The sequence below is a fragment of the Leiobunum rupestre genome, chromosome 10, assembly GCF_980474605.1.
Source record: "Leiobunum rupestre chromosome 10, qqLeiRupe1.1.hap1, whole genome shotgun sequence".
Taxonomy (NCBI): Eukaryota; Metazoa; Arthropoda; class Arachnida; order Opiliones; family Sclerosomatidae; genus Leiobunum; species Leiobunum rupestre.
In genome coordinates this window covers 13,797,484-13,811,999 of record NC_143393.1, presented here as the reverse complement: position 1 = coordinate 13,811,999, position 14,516 = coordinate 13,797,484, and the positions used below count along the sequence as shown (strand labels likewise).

General features: G+C 36.6%; 1 protein-coding gene across 1 annotated transcript in view; it reads right to left on the bottom strand.

Moving 5' to 3' along the window:
- Positions 1 to 8,759, bottom strand: part of Rab3GAP1 (RAB3 GTPase activating protein subunit 1) — an 88,914-nt gene extending 80,155 nt beyond the window's left edge. Inside the window, exons 1-12 of the mRNA XM_090160080.1 lie at positions 8,716 to 8,759; positions 8,593 to 8,642; positions 8,441 to 8,516; positions 8,216 to 8,369; positions 7,704 to 7,905; positions 7,477 to 7,642; positions 6,762 to 6,858; positions 6,598 to 6,676; positions 6,453 to 6,521; positions 5,998 to 6,071; positions 5,598 to 5,923; positions 4,187 to 4,413 (exon numbers count right to left, since the gene is read on the bottom strand). Coding sequence (XP_090016206.1) covers positions 4,187 to 4,413; positions 5,598 to 5,923; positions 5,998 to 6,071; positions 6,453 to 6,521; positions 6,598 to 6,676; positions 6,762 to 6,858; positions 7,477 to 7,642; positions 7,704 to 7,905; positions 8,216 to 8,369; positions 8,441 to 8,516; positions 8,593 to 8,642; positions 8,716 to 8,736 — 1,541 coding nt within the window. The 5' untranslated portion in view covers positions 8,737 to 8,759. The remainder of the gene's footprint in view (positions 1 to 4,186; positions 4,414 to 5,597; positions 5,924 to 5,997; positions 6,072 to 6,452; positions 6,522 to 6,597; positions 6,677 to 6,761; positions 6,859 to 7,476; positions 7,643 to 7,703; positions 7,906 to 8,215; positions 8,370 to 8,440; positions 8,517 to 8,592; positions 8,643 to 8,715) is intronic.
- Positions 8,760 to 14,516: the final 5,757 nt, after the last annotated feature.

The window sequence follows — 14,516 nt, the reverse complement described above, 5'->3', positions numbered from 1 at the left end:
TTCGTATCGAAAGTTCGTCTACTTCCCCTTTCGTTCATTACATTCACGATATACATATGTATACGTGTTGTGATTAAAAAGCAGACGAAATTTGACAATAAACGCTTCAATAAATCAACCTACAAGGATATCGCCAAGAAGTAATATTTCCGAGAGCCAGGACCTGGAATTCACTGTTTATATAGTGCTTGTTAAAATAATAGAAATTTTTCACCTTCACGACAGCAACAAGCGTTCCCTTTTAACCAGGTAGCTTTTTTGACATATTAAGGCTTGGCAAAAACACGACGTTCTGTTTACAGGTGAAAAGTTTCCATTATTTCAACAAACACTATACAAACAATACCTTACGGTCCTGGCTCTCGGAAATATTACTTCTTGGCTATTTCCTTGTTTAATGATTTATTTAAGCACCTATTGCGACAATGGTGGTATCATAGGCTATAATTCTCATATCCCCATTACATCATGAAAGAATGATTTATAAATAAGTAATGTATTATTTACACTTCACATTGTCAGGCCACAGACCACCTACCCCAATTGTTTTATGTCTCGAATATGATACGGATATTTTAAGAGAGCACCATCTCGCGGCAAGTAGAGGCACAATAAAAAATGTACCGTAGAACCTAGCTCGCGCACGACCTACTTTTTTTTTGGTAAAATAAAGAATTTTCACGCGCTATTCGCTGTAAAAAAGCCGCATCACTTTTGAGGAAATTTTAACAAGGTTGATCCAAGTCCTTTTTGGGGTAGATGGTCTGTGGATACTTTTATCGTAATTGTTCAACTGAACGGTTATCCAGATACTGATTTACAAATATTTCCATTGTATTTTTACATATCCCAATATTTAATGAGATTTTTGGCACTATTTGTCAATTATTTCCAATATTTTGGATATATAAACGAGTGCGTCTGTATATATTATTTAAACGTTGCACTTAAATTATATAGAGCCCCGAATTGACAGCGTGAATAATGTACTTTAGAATCATCCCGTTTGAAAATTCTCAGCAATCTAAAAAAGCATAGAAATATTTGTCGAGCACGACCTCGGAGATCACGTTCCGCATCACTCATCACTGGCACATCTCTCCCATATATTAACGGTAAAGGCCTATCACGATGTAAAACTCCCCTTCGTCATTCTCCAACAAAGTTCCCATATTAGATACGCTTAATTTCACCCTCCAAATATTATACAACAAACCCGAGTAAAAAGGGCTAAAAATATATATTTGCGGCAACGGTTCGGGGGTGGAGGCCAATCTCCACTTCCTGTACAGCCTTACCACGACGAAAGGTTTCACCGTACAGATGAAGTTTGTACCATAGGAATGAAGTTAGGCGCTAAGAATGTTAAGCGATCTTTTATGTATTAGGCTCGTGGATGAATCTTCTCCAGATAGAAGTGATAAGAAGTTTTCCCTTATGATGCCGGAAGAAAACATTTAAAAGGGGTAGAAAACCAGCCCCCTCTCCGGAATTCTTCAAGTTCAAAACAGAAACAAGTTTGAAATAAAAAGAGACCTTTATGGTAATTTAAACAGTGGAACTGTACTGTTACTTTCTAATTGGACGCGTTCAACGGGTTAACGATTTTCGAAAAATGTTTCAACTTGGCAGAAAACCGAATAATATTTGAAGTTCATGGTTCATCGGAACTGACATAATGGTCTTAGCCGATTGTTCGCGGTGCTCTGATCACGATTTTCACGTGGAAAAAATCAATTCGCTAATAACATAAGTAAATTAAATAAGGTTGTTGAATTTTTCCTGACTACTGGGTGGAATTTTTCTTATTTAAATCTAATAGACCTTTCAATAAATTCCTAGCTAAAGAGGCCAAACACTTTCACAAAGACCACGTAGCCCTACTTCAATAGGACTTGCCAACTTATTTATTTTTTGATTTTAAAATTCTGCTTTTGCTCATTCCTATTTGATTGGTATTTTCTGAAGCGTTACTCTTAAAATCCATTTTCAAAATATAGCTAAGGCAGCCTACGTGAAGATACTATATTTCAAAATATAGTAAGTCCTTAACTGAACTATTTACAAAATCAATGACATATAGTTAATTAACTATTTATAATGGTTTGCATAAAATTATAACCGTTAAATGAGTAGAATTTTGATCAAAAATCCACTATTTATCAAGACAACTAAGTTGCCAGGTTTGCCAGAGAATCCTTATTTGAGCTTCCCGGGTTCGTAGTATTTTATAAAATGGTCTATTAAAAGGACTAGGAGATAAATCGAAAAATGGTTTGCTAACACTAACTACAACTTGTTTTAACTTAGAACCAATGACAATTAGCCAAAGCTTATTCACAATTTTATCGCTTAAAACATAAAATTAAGACTTATCTTTGCAAAATGATTCATCAGAACCTAAAACTGGCTATTAGAAATAAGAATTGTGTTTCTGAAGGTATTTATTTTTCAAATGTGAGATTTAAACGCGTTTTGTGTGGCTGCTCTACCAAGTAAGACAATAAGGGGTTTTCCCACGAGATCTTCGGTTTCCCCTTCCATAAAAACTTGTTGAGGTTAACGGTAATAGTTAGTGTAGAGAGCTGTTGGCTCGCGTGGCATGCAGGGCTTGCCACCACCCTCCTACGCATTGTAACCCGGCCACCTGAATTTAAAGGCTTCAAAAGCCGCTTGATAACTTAGGCCCAAGGTGGTGCCTTGCGTATTAGCCTAGCTGGTTATTATTATTATAATTTAGATGTAGAAATTTTGAAAAAGAAGATGTCGCTACTGCCCTATCGTCGTACGTTCATTTTCTTATCTCCAGGACAACGCCGTTACCATGGGCCCCTATGGTAGCAGTGGCGTAGCTGATGGTCTGCAGGGCCCGCGGTGCGTGGGGGCCTCTGAGTTCTCAGCTACGCCACTGTATGGTAGACCTCTACTTATGGGGACCTTATGATAGGCTTATGGCGATAGTAAACACCTTATTTCCAATTAGAACATTTAACACAAATTTTTCTTTGTTGGATTTTTTTGGGATTTCTTAAATGTAATCATTTGCAGTTTATATTTTAAAGCAACACACCTGATTAATTTACAGGCCGCGTCCAACATAAGAGTTAATTAGGAAGCGCTAGATGGGGAAATAAATGCCTAATTTACTGTAATTGCAAAAGATCTCATTATATTGAGTAACTCTTTTCCCAGTTTATTGCATAATTAATGAACTATTCAGCAATCAGGAAATACGGCGATGACTAGACGGTTTGCCTAATTCATAATTCTGGTGAAATACGTTGCGAAATATACAAATAATTTTTGACACTATTCACAAGCTCACTATGTATACCTACTATTGCCAGAAAGGTTATCCAAGGTTGCCACAAAATTTTGATATTCAAATTCCCTGACCTTTTCAAGAGATTTTCCCTGACTTTTTAAGGTCAAACTCGTTATTTCATATTTTACTTTTATTAGAAGTTAATAAATTTGAATCGACTTGTACTTCAGTAAAAAGGTTATTGAAATGTTGAAAAAATTAGCCAAACTTTCAAGGAAATAAATGATAACAGGAATACATACCTCTACTTGGAATGCTTATCGTGGCAGATTTTCGTCACGATGTGGCTGACGGTTTTTTTGACGTCACTAAAGCCGCGTTCACACTGGACACTTTGGAAACGTTTTAAAACGGTTTCGAAAGATGGAATTGTAAACTTTTGTTTTCGAATGTATTTATCGTATGGCTATTAATACATTTGACACCGAAAATGTTCAATTTTATCTTCGGAAACCGTTTAAAAACGGTTCCAAAGTGTCTAGTGTGAATACGGCTTGTGTTAACTTAACAAACAACTACGTGAGAGGGGAGCGCGCGCAGAGGGGATTTTTTCTCTCGTAGGCGGGGCCAAAGCCGTCAGAGTGATCTTACCATTCGCGATACGACAGGATAAGCATTACCAGTAAAGGGATGGCTAGAACGATAACTCGTGCCAAGATAAAATTTAATTCCCTGACCTTTCCCTGGCACATTTTAAATTACCTGACATTTCCCTTTTTCCCCTGACGTGTGGCAACCCTGTTATCAGAAAGGAGGAAGAAAACGTTCTAATGGAACTTATGGAAGTGGCAGGTTTAAATCACTTAAACATACCTGAGCAATAAGTAGTGGCAAAAACAACAAAAAAAAATATTGACTCACCCAGGTAAGTACAAGTTTTCCTCCCATCTGTAGGTCACTTCTTGAACAAACAAATTCCACAGCTGTGCCAGTGATTCTAGTCCTCCAAATGACAAATTCACTTTGGCCAATGCTAAGGCCAGCCTCCATGTTAAACTATCCAATGGCGCTGATTTTAAACCTCGAAACAGTTCTTCAAAGATATCATCGCCATCTTTAATTTCATCTGGACTGTCTATGCTCTCATTCTGTTTCAATGAATTAAAATGATATTTCACAACTAATTTATACTCCCAGAACCAAGGACCCTCGCAAATTTTGCGTATGGGATTTTGAATCTCAAAGTGATTTCAGAAATTGATTTTGAGGTTTCAGAATAAGATGTGTTTTTTTTTAGGATTTTTATGCTTATTTCAAGATTTTGGAACAGATTTTCACTAGGGATGCATCGATATGGGTACAGCTGATATATCGGCTATTCGTGGCTGATAATATTGGCCGATATTAACAAAGTTATCTATCATAACAGTAGTGCATATGATAAAATCATTGTAAAAGACAGTTCAATGCACTGTCATACCATTTTATTCTAATTTTTCTTTAAAAAAAGTTTGCAAAAGCATATCCGAATATGTTTCTTTTCATTTTATGTGATACATATTTTCTATCACAAATAGAATACCGTAATTTTTTATTTAATAAACTCGTAAACCCCTGTCTAAAAAGGTAAGATCTAGCTTCTGAAGTTTGGCGTCCGTGGCGTGGCCAATCAAATAAAATATTATCATTAGTTAATCAAGAATTTTCTTTATTTTAAAAGTTTTTCATTAAAATATTTTTAAAATAAGAATACCAATATTAGAAAAATAGGCCATTATATCGGTGTATCCCTAATTTTCACTCAGATTGAGATTTTAAGATTTCTAAAACAGGGTTGCCAGAAAATTTTGAAATTTAAATTCCCTGATTATTCCCTATTTTCCCTGACTTTTTAAGGCCAAAAGTTTTATTGTAAATTTTACTTTTATCAGAAGTTAATAAATTTAAATGGACTTATATTTCAGTAAAAAGGTTATTGCAATGTTGAAAAAATTAGCCTAACTTTCCAGGGGAAAAAATGATAATAAAAGAATGTGTCATAGAACTAGAGTAAATATACCTTCAAAAAGTGTCAAGAGAAAATCAAATTCCCTGACCCAGAGTGTTTTATTTATTTGAGGGATTTTTGTAGTAAAAAGACCAATTCACCCTTAAAGCAGTTATAAAGGGGTCAAACTGCTATTAAAACCATAAAAAACAGTTCTACCCGGGATCTTAAATTTAGTTTATTAATTTATGGTTAAACTTTGTCCTTTCAAGGGACATCAACCAAGAGCATTTATATAATTATTTGAAAAATTTAATTTTATAATTTAAGTTAAAAGAGAATTACCTCAGGCGGAGGCGTTCTCGAGTCTGGGAAAATGAACTGAAGTATTTTCAAGCTGAGTGTCGGGTTCTTAAGAGGAGATTCATTGTGTTTTCTAGTTACATAGCGTTTTCTAGCAGCCCTTTTCCCAGCTTTGTGGGCGTGATTTAAGACACTTGTTATTGTTTTAGTCATTCGGTGTCCTGATGGTATTGTAGGTCCTGCTAGTTTGTCTAGGGCGTGTTTAGCCGCTGCGGAGTTATCAGGTTCGTGATAGATTATCCCACCAATTAACTTTTCTTGAGCATCGTACTCGAAGGAAATGGATACAAACTCGTACAAATAATCAGCTTAAGTAATAAAAAACGTTTTAAGTAAACAATAGCAATAGTATTTAATAAGGTATAAGATGTTAAAATATTACCTAAGGAACAAGCTGGATTTTCGGAAAATTTAATACTAGAGATCCAACTTCTAGCTTCAAATGGATGGAAATCACTGTAAAAAATTGGGTAAATATAATTAAGAAATATATTACAACAGGGTTGCCACAATATTCTCAGATTCAAATTCCCTGACCATTTAAGTTATTTTCCCTGTTTTCCTTAACCATTTAAGTTATTTTCCCTGACTATTCCCCGATCATTTAAGGCAAAAATTATACAGTTTTAGACTTTTACATTGATTAGAAGATGGTAAATTTAATTAATTAATATTTCAGAACAAAAGTTATTTCAACGTTAAAAAACTTTCAAAGATCTAAATAATTATTAGTAGAATTTGCCATAGACTTTTTACAAATTCTTATAATTCCCTGACTTTCTTGGCCCATTTTTTAACACTGGCAACACTGTACAATTAAAAAAAATTATTACTCACGAATGAACATCATTGTCAATTATCACATCTTCGTTTAAGTGAGGCCAACAAGTATATAAATGCAATTCCCTATAAAATTTTAGGCTTATTTAAACAATTTTCGAAAAACGGAACTGATATTGTTAAAAGAAAAAATATTTCATACACAATGGGATCTTCAAAAGCACCAATGCTCAAAATTCCAAAATCTTTAGGCAAAATATCATCACTGAGGTAATCAACGTCTAAAAATGATGGAACCAAATTACATATCACTTATAAATAAATAATTTCTTTAAATTAATGTGCGTCGTTTTTTTTTTAATTTACCAAAAGGCATTTGCGGCCAGCTATCTAAAGACCATTCAGACAAAACGTATTTAGATCTCGATGTAACATTTACGGGTGTTGAATCAGTGCCAATACCCTGTCAAATTAATTTTAATAACATTAATATACAAGCCGGTAAGTATTGATTCCTTTGTTATGCCTTCAGAGATAACTTGTATATTTCTTAACAATACTTTCAACTGTGACAGCGCATAACCATGAACAAGAAAATTTAAAGCAAGTGTTGGCTCGATGTGAAGTAGCTCTTTTTTTCAACAGATGTCGCTAGCGTCGACATCAAAACAAGATGCTTAAGCTACGTTTTTACCCAAAAGGAGTGACATAAGAGTTCCCCTCAAGTTGATTGGCTCGTTGGAAATTTTACAATAACTTAAGTTATAGTAATTTTTTACAATATATTTTAAATGGGATATATAATTTTTGTTAAAGTTCACTAAGTAGACTATAAGTTGTCTAATTATAATTCTCTACAATGGTTCACTGGCTACGTTATCGTTTCACTATTTTGAATTTTAGCTTCCTCTGCCATTTATAGATTGCACCACGCTCTCCAGTAAAGTCGTTTTTTAGAAGAATCGTCTATATTCATTGCCATCTCTAATAACAATGGCCTTATGATAATACAGGTGGCAATGATAGAGCCAACAGTTGCTTTAAGTTAAGGCCGTATTTTAACTAATATCTATATTCTTACAAGTTTTTCTTTAAAAACTTTGAGCAGTCCAGAAACATGTTGTAAATTTTGGGGTTTTCTATAGAAATAGACGCTTTCAAAGTTAATCCTAAGCGAAGAATCTTCGCAAATTCCTTGAAATAGTTTGTTTTGTCTTCCTAATAACTGGACAAATGCAGGTACATTGCTACAAAGAAATGATAAATTAAGCTGGAAAATCTGATAAGCAATAAAACCTTTTAACATACCATTTAGTTGTGTTTAATGCAACTGCTAGTGAACTTAATAACAATTTAGTTCTATCTTCAGTTGCAATAGCTTCTTCGGCTTCTGCTGGGTGTAGAATTAAGAAATTCCTAAGCCCATACCAATACGTTATGTAATGAGGACATGATGTTGGAAAATCATTTTGCATATTAGATACATCTCTAAGAGCTTCTGGTAAAAATTCTATAATGAAAAAAGTAGAATATTAATTTTTTGCTCTCCTTGTTTAGGGGAGAGCTATAGGTAAGGAAGTATAAAGCTCTAAAGTAGTCCAAAATTGGCTGTAAATGGGTCAGGTTAAAAGGAGTAACCTTATCAGGGGAGCCTCAGCTAAGCTAATTAACAATTATGAGACCCAGTGTAAAATGCTTTAGCAACAATGAGACATAAAATATTAACACTTAGATTTTTATAATTAGAATCAATCCGAATATGAAACAAGAATAATTGATTTGATGTTATTAAAACCGGTGTTCCATTATGAAGCACCAACCTTCAGAATCTGTAGATTCTTGATTACTTTCTGGCGTTTCCGCTTGGCTGTCTTGGGCTTGTGACCTACAATAGTGCCATGTCAATATGAAACGGAATTTAGCAAAAGTAACTTCTTTAGATTTGAAGGTCCACTCGCAATGAGATAGTTCATCCTACACAAAATTTATTATTGATTATGTTGATAACTTCATATTTTATTATTAATAGCAATTGAAATATTTACCTTTCCAAGAGTAGGCAGCTGTTTAGTTCCTGGTAACCCCCATTCCTCAATGCTTTTACCAACACTGTCAATAAATCTGTTAAAGAAAATAGCAAATGTCAAATTTCAAGCCCTTTGCATCATTACAAATAGGATCACCATCAGCAGCTTACTTCTCCCATTCAGTGACACTTGTAAAATCGTCAATTTGAAAAACTTCTTCCTGTTATTTAGTTTAAAAAAATTGTTAATCTATTAATAAATTTACAATAAACGATCATAACAAACTTTATTACCGAAACTTCAGAATCCGCCATAGCGTTAGTGGAGCAACCTAGTAACTCTAACTTATCGCGAATTGGCTGTTTTGAACCAGCGTTGCCAGCCTTTGAAGAAGTGAAATTATCGCATTTTCGCTAAAATTATCGTACTCTTTAAAGGGCTCGACAGAAGCGAACTATTTCGCGATTTCGTTTTTTGTGCGTACATCCACCCGAGCGTGCGGGAATTTTAAAAGATCAAAAACATGACATAGATAAAAATACATTTCTCACTTGGGTTTTTGTCGATCTCGTCTGCCTATGAATTATAAACATATGTAACGCTTTACTCATAAGTATGCAACTAGCTCTATTTCTTCACTAACGGTTTGTTTCACAGATATTGCGTCATCCGTACCCTACGTAATATTTGACGTCATTGAATCTCAAATGCCGATTATGCCGTCGCTCAATTAGCTCTACTTCTGATGATCCGACGGCCATTATTTTAGTAAACAAACCGGTTTGAACAACCAAGGCTTACGAGCTAAAATGAACTACAAGTTCTAAAATAAATTTGCATTGTCAAATCATTGCCCCCTGGATTAAGAGAAGGCCTAGAAATCGTTTTTCTACAGGGGGGCGGCAAACATTTTTTACACGCTCGTGAAACACTCAGTAGATGGCGCGATTTCCAACCTTTATATCGAGACGATCAAGGCGGGAATTTTAAATATTATCGCATAAGCCAATGCCCTTAAGCAATAGCAGCCGATCTTTCGCTGTCAGCCTGACTTGATGACGTCAAAATGGAAAGATCTAGGGCCATCTTTCGGCCAACAGAGGCATAAAACTAAAATTGATTTTGCCAGTTTCAAAAATTCAACACCAGCCCATTTCTAGGCCTTCTCTTAATCCAGGGGGCAATGGTCAAATAAAAGAAGCAGGTTTATTGAAAAAATAGTTTAAATTCAGGTTGAGCTTTTCTGGGGCATCTACAAGGTTGGAGTCTTTGCAGATTCTTTTGAGACTAGGCCTAAATCTTCTAGGCTTGGTATGGGTTTTAAAGGGGCTCCAAAGTTCGGTGGCAAAAAAAAATAAAAAATTGAGCATGCTTTCCATTCCTCCCAACCCCTCACTCGGCCTTGGCAGAGCTTGGAGGAATAAAACAAGTATACAGGAGTTGCGGAGAGTTCAGTGACCGTGAACTCGCGCGAGACGGAGGGGTTCAAACGCGACTAGCGCCAACTGCATACGGAATTTTGCAACTATTCTCATTTTATAGCATTGTTTTCGCGTCGTCTGGTTTGTTTTGAAACATTTCTAAATTATTTGCGTCTTTTTCCAAAATGACTCATATTTGTTTAGAGGAATAAAACAAACCAAACGACGCGAAAACAATGCTATAAAATGAGAAAAGTTGCAAAATTCCGTATGCAGTTGGCGCTAGTCGCGTTTGAACCCCTCCGTCTGGCGCGAGTTCATGGTCACTGACGAAACCGATTTCGCAGCTCTCCGCAAATCCTGTATACTTGTTTTATTCCACTAAGGGCAGAGGCGCGCAGAGTCAACCGTAAATTTCGCACTTTACTGACTTTACACACATTTTGCCACCGAACTTTGGAGCCCCTTTAAAAACGCTGGTGGAATATCCCACTTCGACGACTGGTTCCATTTTCGGAAAGCGATCACGGAACCGAACCGTATTGGTCTTTTCCCCCAACCTTTTATTTTTCTAAACTACTCATTATTTTACTTCATCCGCACAAACCGAGCTAGTTTATAAATTTCAATAAAGCTACATCGGGCTGACTAAAATTCCGACGCAAAAAATTCCTTCTCAATTTAGAGGTTTTTCCATTAGCTTAAATAAATATGTTAGTAGCTAATAGTGTGATTCCAAAAATTACTAGGATGAAGAAAAAGGTTAAAATCTAACGTAGTCTACTTTTTTTAATGGTTCGTGGTGAAACAAACCGTTAGTGAAGATTTTTGAATGGAATAAAGGTACAGTCTCATACTTATGAGTAATTATATGTTACATATGGTATAAATAACAATAGTTGTTTTTATAAAATAAAAAGTGGTATTGCCCAACTTGTTAAAATGTTGCTCTTACGTCACACGACACAGCTTTATTAGTATATTTGGCGCACGAGCGATTTGCACGCGCGCTAAAAAAACCTATATTCCTCGCGACTGTTGCGCGCTAGAAGGCTTGTGAAAGTTAAGACTGTGACGTAAGAGCAACATTAAAACAAGAAGGCCACGTTAGTTTATAAAAAGAACTATTTCCTAGCCCGACTGCTCGAAGTGTTCGGATGTTCGGGCTTTCGAATCAGCTGTGGGAAAATAGGTCTACTCTAGAGTTTAGACTCTAAACTCTGATTAAACATACCGATAGAAATCTCATAGGTAACTAGAATGCTGCCGCCATTGAGTTGGAAGTATTAATCTAGAGGTCCAATCAAAACGTCGGATTTCAGTATTTCGCAAAACAAATTTTTAAAAAATAAGAATACTACCGTATGCTCCCAAATGACGAGAAAACTTTATCATTCTACCCGTGCCGCCGTCTATCTCTCAATGGTTCATTTAAATAAAACGCGTTTTCCGGCAAAAAGATTTTTTTTCCGAAATAATGGATGGCGCCACGGGTCATATGATAACGTTTTATTGTCATTTTAGAGGAGACGGCACATTCGTAATTTTCAAAAACTTGTTTCGCGGGGAGCAGATTTGATTGGATTTCTAGATTTATAAGGTTTTTAGGTTTTATTGTTGCCGTCTTCGACACCCTTTTGTAACAGGGCGGCTCCCAACTCAATGGCTGCCGCGGTCCGCCTACGGCCGAGCTTGTCGCCAGTTCGTTTTGAACCTTCAGCCAATGAGAGGCTCTGATTGGCTGAGATCTGCCTATGGTCTGCCACGGCGTTTGGTCCATTTTCCAGTTACACGGAAGCATTCTAGTTACCTATGAGATTTCTATGAACATACCTCGCCTGCGTTTGGGTTTGACCAATGAGTTAGAATAAATAGAGATCCAAATCCGCCTTCCAGGACCTACCATTTCGCGGGACAGTATTTGTTGAGTTGGAGAGTTAGGCCGAGTAAATGAACTTAATCAAATCGCGTTGGCGCCATCTATCGTGTTATTGGAAAAATAAACCTTACTATATTTTGCAAAAGTGTCTGCTTATAGAAACAGATGGCGCCAACAGGATTGGATAAAGTTGAAACTTAAGCCTAACTCTCCTACTCAAATAAAAGGTGTCCCGCGAATCCCAGATTTGTTTGGATCTCTATTTATTCTACCTCATTGGGTTTGACCCATAGTCTCCATAGAAATCGGATAACAAACTAGAACGCTTAATCGAATGACTGACAAGGCACCGATTAGATTCTTAGTAGAGGACAGCGCCGCCGATCGAACGCCGCCGCCGCCGATTATTTAGATAACGCCGAAACGCCGCCACTGATAAATTTAATTTCGGTGGCGCCGCCGCCGCCGAAACATTTTTATTTCGCCGCCGAATTAATTTCCATTATTAAAGTATAATAATTGCGTTTTGAGATCTAAATTCGAACTACATAGTATTTTCTTTTGGTAGTGCCAGCACCGTAACCAGGATTTGATTTCAGGGGGGAGGGCACGCAATGGAAACAAATAAAAAATAAATAAAAATTCGTACATACAACCATACGGTTCAGGGTGGGCACGGCTCAACCGCCCCCCCCCCCCTGGTTACGGCCATGGGTAGTGCTACGATTTCTAGGCTGTTGGGTGCACCGTTCTAGCGTTATAAAATTGGAAATAATTAATAATTTCCAAAAGATTTGGCACCACTGCACCGCGCGCACCAAGATTTTCTGCAGCAGATAGCTGGGATCGGAGAGAGATAAACCACGGACTGTAAATTTACAGTCCATGGATAAACGAAAACGGCTTTGGAGTTGCCTCGCCTCGTATTTTGTAATAAGTACAGAAAGGTATCAGCTGCATTCACCAACAAGTCGGCCCAGGCCGTAATATTAGTTCCACATCAGTGTATTCGAATGGGCAAAGCCATACACCCTTAGTAGACACAGGTAGGCAAACGAATACAAAGCTTTTGAGGCTTTGTGATTTATTATCGTTGGATTATAAATTGCCACCCTAAGTGAAAGGGTGGATGCCGCCCACCATCAGGAGACCCTGGTGGGCAAACTAATATAAAAACTGTTGAGCCCATGTGATTTCCTATAGTGAGATATACTATTTACCATCCTATGTTAAAGAGAGGCCACCGCCCACCCTCAGGATACATGGGTGGGCAAACCAATTCATAAGCTGTTGAGGTCATTTATTGACTTAACTTGCAAGGTAATTTGACAAAAAGCTATATTTTAAATTTCGATCTATTTGTGGTAGAGCTATAAACGGGTAGTCTTTACGTGAACTTGTAAGTTAATATACCTAAGTTTTGCGAATGGTATACGGCAAAGATTATCGTAATAAAAATTTACCTTCATAGATATAAAACTACATATGCCCGAATGCCCCTAGTTTTTGGATGAGTATGGGAGTCCAATAATTAATAATGGCGGTACGTAAGTGTGTGAAGGGAAATAGAGTCTTCAATGCTTTAACTTTTTAAGCGTACGCGTGTTCTTAATAATATAATACCTTCTCCCGATAGTGACTTCAATGTATAATTGTTTCTCTATGGTTCTATTGCTTTTATTACCCAAAAGGAAGTTCGTCAGTGTGGATTGAACTCGTAGTTTGTCTTGAACCTTTTGTTTGGTGTAACGAGTGATGAAGTTTTTTAATGTCTCTTGTTGATTTATTTAAATAAGAAAATAAGTATCTCATTGTGGGGCTTTTAGAGCATTTATAAGTACATATGGGGAAGAGGGCATTTAAAATTTTCGAGCTCGTTTATTCGAGTACTCACTTTCGAGCGAGGCATCTTAAGCGAGTATGCCCACCTACCACTGCTCACCACCCGAACATTTAAAATTTTCGAGCTCGTTTATTCAAGTACTCACTTTCTAGCGAGGCATTTTAAGCGAGTGTGCCCACCACCCACCACCCGACGCGAAGTTTGAGGTTCACTTGACCTTAAATTTTGGAAAATATACGTAAAATAAGGCGTAAAAACGGACGAGAATTTCGACAACTTAACTAGCCAACTCCCCCCGCGCCGCTAAAACTAACGAGAATACAGTAGAAGTTCCGAACGTAATTTGCGAAGCTTCCAGTAGCCGAGAGCGTAAAGGCATCATTATTCGGAGTTTTTGACTGTGCGTTCGAATCCCGGTTTCGCCAAAGCTGCTAATTATTTTCGCAGCGCCATCTGCCGTGTCGTTGCTTTCCACACCAAACAAACACACAAACAAACACACAACACTTAACGACAATCCGTCCATAGCAATAGTCCCACTTCGATATATATATATTTCGATGTGGAACTAAAAAGTAGTCTATTATATTTTAAAAATTCCTTTGATACAAAGATAAAATAATTTGTGATAATAGACTTAAATGCGCGGTGAAAAAACCGGTTTTGGGGGGATGAAATTTCTGGGGTAGAGGGCTGGCTCGTTGGTTGTCTGTACGATAATCGCGGCGCCCAGTAAAACTTCTAAAAAGAGTGTATAGATAATAATACTAGTGAAAAGGTAGTAAATAAGTACAGTATTGTAATTACTAGCGTAAATGTTTTAGTTTAATAGTATCATATGTAACATAGTTACTCATAAGTGTGCCTCTGTTTAACATCTCTCTATTAAAAATTTAAATGAGACCTTGTTTCACAGCCACCAAAGACTATATAAAGCTATTTAAAATAAAA